This window comes from Notolepis coatsorum, assembly GCF_963971535.1.
Source record: "Notolepis coatsorum genome assembly, chromosome: 12".
Taxonomy (NCBI): domain Eukaryota; kingdom Metazoa; phylum Chordata; class Actinopteri; order Aulopiformes; family Paralepididae; genus Notolepis; species Notolepis coatsorum.
In genome coordinates this window covers 29,091,163-29,097,723 of record NC_140176.1, presented here as the reverse complement: position 1 = coordinate 29,097,723, position 6,561 = coordinate 29,091,163, and the positions used below count along the sequence as shown (strand labels likewise).

Sequence of the window (6,561 nt, the reverse complement as noted above, 5' to 3'; positions counted from 1 at the left end):
ACATCTGATTAGCCCTATTACTCAGTAGTACTCATTTATATATTTTAGACCCAGTTTAATCACCTGTACATTGTATATTGTTAATGTACTTTACTGTTACTTTTTGTTGTTGTACTGTACTTGTGCTTATGATGACAATACATTTTAATCGAATCAAATCCAATCTAATCGAAACCTAAACTTGTATAGCAAACTGCGTAATAATGATCCACAAAGAATGGATTGCACGGAGCAAGTTGCACCCTTACTTACAATTCATTATGAATTGAAAATGGGGGACCCTGATGTAAACAAGACGAAAGTCTTTCTCTGGTCTGCATCCCCTTAACAATTGTGTGTATTGAGCCGTACTGTATTGTACCCATTCTGCAATCTGTTAATAACATTTTCATTCAATCAATCACAGTGCAGATTGATTGATTAAATGAAAGTTTTATTAACAGATTGCAGAATGGGTAGGCTACAATCAGTGGTGCAGTCCTAATATGGGAACTGGTAACACGCCACGCCACGTGCACGCGCACGCGCGGGTACGTGCATGCGCACATAACTGATTTATATACACACACACACACACGCACACACACACAAGCGCATATACGCAAGTGCAATCTTTCTATCATACAAGCTCTTCTTGCTCTCTATTTGTGTGAATGTGCGCGTGGAAAGCTGGCGCGCAGCACAGACGCTTGATTCAATATCATAAGCAGGTAGACCCCCATCACGAATTCCGAGCCACATTAGTATTCACCTCCACTGCCTGTGTCACACAGAATGAAGGGGGAGATGCATTCAGATAGCCAACACCCAGACACTTAGTCTACCTGCGCTTTTTGTTATGTAAAACGGTGGCCGGTTACTAGTCACAACGAATGGATACAGCGCATTTTTGTGTGCGCGTACACGCAAGTACACATCCGTGCGCGATCGCGCGTACTTCTGCCTCAGTGATCTGGTAACACGGCGTGTAACCGGCTGTGACCGCGACTGCACCACTGGCTACAATACAGTACGGCTCAATACACACAATTGTTAAGGGAATGCAGACCAGAGAAAGACTTTCGTCTTGTTTACATGTACCCATGTACATGTCAAAATACTTCCCAAAGGTCAGTGAATACCACGATCACAACACCAGAGGGAGCTCCACAAATCATGTAAAACCCAGATTCGGCTCAAACAAGGGACTAAACACGTTTCGCAATTATGCCACATCAATGTGGAACGCCCTACCTAAAGCTGTAAAGGAATGTGAATCACTACCCACTTTCAAAAACACTCTCAAAAAACACCTACGTGAGACTGCAATTCGAAACTGGCCCCTACAAATGTCCTAACCTAGTTGTACAGTAAATGACCAAGTAAGGCTTTGTCAGTATTCCAATGTACAGTGTAAAATGTTTGTGTCCCCCCTACCCAACCCCCCCCCACCCCCCCCCCCCCCACCTCCAATGTACAGCCCCCACCCACCCAACCCCACCCCACCCCACCCACCCAACCACCTCCAATGTAGATTACCCAGTATGGTTGTCAATATCCCAGTGTACCCAACCCCCCCCCCACCCAACCTCCTCCAATGTACAGTTTCTACGTCAAATGTATATACTCCCTTTTCCTGACTCCTTCTGTATCACAAACAGTACTGTATTTGCAAATCTGGTATGTCATAAATGTATAGATGTAGCAGTACTGACTATCTGTATGTCATGTATGTCATATATGTCCTGATGAATTGAAAATGGGGGACCCTGATGTAAACAAGACGAAAGTCTTTCTCTGGTCTGCATCCCCTTAACAATTATATGTATTGAGCTGTACTGTACTGTACCCATTCTGCAATCTGTTAATAAACTTTTCAATCAATCAATCAATCCCCCATTTTCAATTCATAGTATTATGATGGCGCCGCTCCGACCGGCTGCCTCTCTGTTCGCTCCGTCGAGACTGTGTTTACTTTTGTTAATATTTATAGTTTTTAGAGTTTTGTGCGTACCAACTGTTGGTGCATTTAATGTATATGACCGTCAGTCACTCATAGACATTGGATTACGGGAAACTTACCAACTGGATTACTCGCTGGATCAGCTTTCCGAACCGCATCAATGGCCTGAAGAAATTCTCCGGAGATTAGGACCAGATCCTTTGTTCCCAGAGCCCAGGAAAAGACGACGAGGAAAGAGGGCTGGGATCCGTAACAGGCTGAGATCCAGACGCCACCGTACACCACTGCCCAGTATATTGCTAGCCAATGTACAATCAATTGACAATAAACTGGATGACATCCGAGCAAGGATTCAATATCAAAGAGACGTTAGGGACTGCAATGTCCTCTGCTTCACCGAAACATGGCTCACACCGGAGGTTCCAGATCACGCAATTCAACCAGCGGATCACTTCTTTATCCATCGCAAGGATCGGTCATCAGAGTCCGGTAAACAACGTGGAGGAGGTATTGCCTTCATGTTTAACAAAAATTGGAGCGATCCAACGAACGTGAAGGAATTATCCAACCACTGCTCCCCAGAACTGGAATATATAACCATCAAGTGTCGTCCTTTCTTCCTCCCGAGGGAGTTAACGGCGATCGTCCTGATCGGAGTGTATATTCCACCGCAAGCCAGCAACAAGGTTGCGCTCTCCAGACTACACGACGAGGTAAATAGAATACAAGTGGCTAACGTTAACGCCGCCATTTTAGTACTGGGAGATTTCAATAGCGCCAATCTGAGAAAGGTATTGCCTGACTTCTATCAGCATGTGACTTGCAACACCAGAGGCGGTAACATCTTAGATCACTGTTACACGCAATTTAAAGGTGGCTACAAGGCTCATTCTGATAGTGGCTTTGGTAAATCAGATCACGCGTCAATTTTTCTTTCACCAAAGTACAAACAGAGAATTAAAAGTACTCCCGTAGTCTCGCGAGAGGTGCAGAAATGGGATCTGACGTCAGAAGAGACGATCCGGTCAGTGTTTCACTACACAGACTGGAATGTGTTCCGCGACACAGATAACATTAATGTCTACACGGAGACAGTGCTGGACTATGTTTGTACTAGGGTGAAAGAAACAATCCCCACTACCAAAATGAAAGTTTACCCAAATCAAAAACCCTGGGTAGACAAATCCGTCCGTGAAGCTCTGAGAGAGCGCACCAAAGCATACAATGACGGCCTAGTGGCAGGCAACATGAATGACCACAAGGTGGCGCGACACAACGTAAGGAGGACAGTGTCAGAGGCCAAACGGCGCTACAGGGATAAAATTGAACTCCAGTTTGAACAAGCTGACTCTAGAGCTATGTGGCAGGGGCTCAAAACGATGACAGACTACAAAGGCGCCTCCCTCAAACTGAACAGTGACATCTCCTTAGCAAACGACCTCAATACCTTCTATGCGAGGTTTGATGCTGGTAATAACAACACCAGCTCACAAGCCTCGGCAATGGGGGGGGGGGGGTCGGCTGCTGATGGAGGCGCAGTGTTCAGGGTAACAGAGCATGAGGTGAGGCGGACCTTTAAAAAAGTGAATATCAGGAAGGCAGCAGGTCCGGACGGCATCCCCGGCCACGTCCTAAAAGTCTGTGCCGACCAACTGGCCCCAGTATTCACTGACATATTTAACCTGTCCTTAGAACAGGCTGTCATCCCCACCTGCCTGAAGAAGTCCACTATTATCCCTGTACCCAAAAAATCCAAGCCTGCTTGCCTCAACGACTACCGCCCTGTAGCTCTCACCTCCATAGCCATGAAGTGCTTTGAGAAGCTAGTAAAGGGCTACATCTGCTCCTCCCTCCCCATCAACATGGACCCCCTGCAATTTGCATACCGCCCCAACAGGTCCACGGAGGACGCCATATCCCATGTGCTGCACACAGCAGCATCACACCTGGACAAGAGGCAGGGGAACTATGTGAGAATGCTATTCATCGACTACAGCTCGGCATTCAATACCATAGTCCCCTCCATACTCATAACCAAGCTCAGGGACCTGGGCTTGGGCTATGACCTCTGCCAGTGGGTCTTGGACTTCCTGACTGGCAGACCCCAGGTGGTGAGAGCAGGCAACTGCACCTCCTCATCCATCACCCTCAACATAGGGGCCCCCCAGGGCTGTGTTCTGAGTCCCCTCCTCTACTCCCTGTACACACACGACTGTGTGGCTCAGCGGAGTAGCAATACAATCGTCAAATTTGCTGACGACACAGTGGTGGTGGGCCTGATCTCTGCCAACGACGAGAGGGCCTACCTGGAAGAGGTCAAGGTCCTGGCGGGATGGTGCCAGGAAAACAGCCTCTCCCTGAACGTCAGCAAAACAAAGGAGATGATTGTGGACTTCAGGAGGTCGGGGGTCAAGGACTACAGCCCCCTCAGCATCGACGGGGCACCGGTTGAGAGAGTCAACAGCTTCAAGTACCTCGGAGCCTACATATCCGAGGACTTGACATGGACCACACACATTAACAGTGTGGTGAAGAAGGCACGACAACGCCTCTACTTCCTCAGGCGCCTAAGGAAGTTCCAAGTCAGCCAGAAGATCCTTAAGAACTTCTACTCATGTACAATAGAGAGCATCTTGACCGGCAACATCACCTCCTGGTTTGGGAATAGCACTGCAAAAGACCGAAGCAGACTACAAAGAGTGACACGTTCAGCCGAACGCACAATTGGAGGGGGGCTCCCCACCCTCCAGAACATTTACTACAAGCGTTGCAAGGGCAAGGCTAAGAGAATCATTAAAGACTCCAGTCACCCGAACAACTGCCTCTTTGAACTGCTGCGGTCAGGCAAGCGATACCGGAGTCTCAAGGCGAGCACAGAAAGACTCAGAAGTAGCTTCTATCCCCAGGCCATCAGGCTGCTAAACGAACAATGAATGAACACTACACAACAACAACCACCAAACGCACATAGCACACACATCCACACGCACACACTCACTTTAAACAAACACACTGTAGCACCCACTCCACACACTTTATAGCACACACCCACTTTAAACAAACACACTGTAGCACCCACTCCCCACACTTTATATTTATGGATGAAGGATTGCACTACAACTCGTACACCTTACTGTAAATTGTACCTAAAATTGTACCTCATCCCATTTCTGCTTTGCACTAGATAGTACTGTACATTAGTACACTGCATAGTATTGTGTATTGTATATTATATGGTAACTCAGAACATTGTACATATGTCTATACCGAACACTGTGACCTCATTTTCTTCTTCTAAATTCATGCTATATTATGTTATTATGTTATTTGATACTATCTTGTCTAGCACAGTCTCTGGAGCGTAACAGTAAGAAGCATTTTGTATGAAAGTATTCTGTACTTCTGTATGACAACTATTAAAGAACTTGAACTTGAACTTGTAAGTAAGGGTGCAACTTGCTCCGTGCAATCCATTCTTTGTGGATCTAGCTGTGACGCTGCAGCAGTGATCCGGTCTCCGGGGTTTGAAGCTCACCAGCCTCACCTCTCTGCTGAGTCTGCTCAGCGTCAATGTGAGCGCCGTCACTTTCTGGGCAGAGCGCACTGGAAGAACCACCCGTCCAGAAACTGTTACAGTTAGAATCAGGTAGAACCAGGAAGCTGTAGGTCCACTTCTGACTAGACTATAAGAATAATTGACTTTCACTTTGTTTTATCACCATCATCTTTAAAAGTGTTTTATTTTGCACGGAGCAGCTGCATATAGAGTCTAGACCGAACTGCAGTCAAATCAGTATTGTGTGGAAGAAGCGCGTATAGCGGAAGATTCAGCTTCATCACCACTACCATGTCTGGCGAGGAGACACCGGCTGACCAGCAGCAAACCGAGCAGAACGCGTCGGATCCACCGAGCGAGGCTCCCGGTCCCCTTGACGCGGCGACGGCGCACGGGGAACCAGAGACGCGCCGCCCGGCGGAGGAGACGCCGCCGGTCCCCGAGGAGGAGGAGGAGGAGTCGTTCAGCTACCGCGCGCTGGTCCTGACGGCCCACGGCGGTTATGACAGGATCAAGCTGCAGGTGAAGAGGGGCAGACCTGCCCTGCAGCCCGGGGAGGTGCTGGTCCGCGTCAGGGCCTGCGGGCTGAACTTCGCGGAGCTGCTGGGGAGGCAGGGGCTGTACGAGCTGCTGCCCAACCCGCCCGTCACCATGGGCATGGAGGCCGCCGGGGAGGTGGAGCAGGTCGGCGAGGAGGTGACGGGGAGGAAGGTGAGTGTTTAGTGTCCAGGCAGGAACTCATCCCGTTAAAGTGGGTGTTTAGTGTCAGGAACTTACCACGCTAAAGTGGGTGTTTAGTGTCAGGAACTCATCCTGTTAAGGTGAGTGTTTAGTGTCCAGGAACTCATCCCGTTAAAGTGAGTGTTACTGTTTAGTGTCAGGAACTTACCACGCTAAAGTGGGTGTTTAGTGTCAGGAACGCATCCTGTTAAGGTGAGTGTTTAGTGTCAGGAACTCATCCTGTTAAGGTGAGTGTTTAGTGTCAGGAACTCATCCTGTTAAGGTGAGTGTTTAGTGTCCAGGAACTCATCCCGTTAAGGTGAGTGTTTAGTGTCCAGGAACT

General features: G+C 48.2%; 1 protein-coding gene across 1 annotated transcript in view; it reads left to right on the top strand.

Annotated features, from left to right (window-relative positions):
- Positions 1 to 5,544: 5,544 nt before the first annotated feature.
- Positions 5,545 to 6,561, top strand: part of LOC311238085 (synaptic vesicle membrane protein VAT-1 homolog) — a 46,837-nt gene continuing 45,820 nt past the window's right edge. Inside the window, exon 1 of the mRNA XM_084326058.1 lies at positions 5,545 to 6,209. Coding sequence (XP_084182184.1) covers positions 5,790 to 6,209 — 420 coding nt within the window. The 5' untranslated portion in view covers positions 5,545 to 5,789. The remainder of the gene's footprint in view (positions 6,210 to 6,561) is intronic.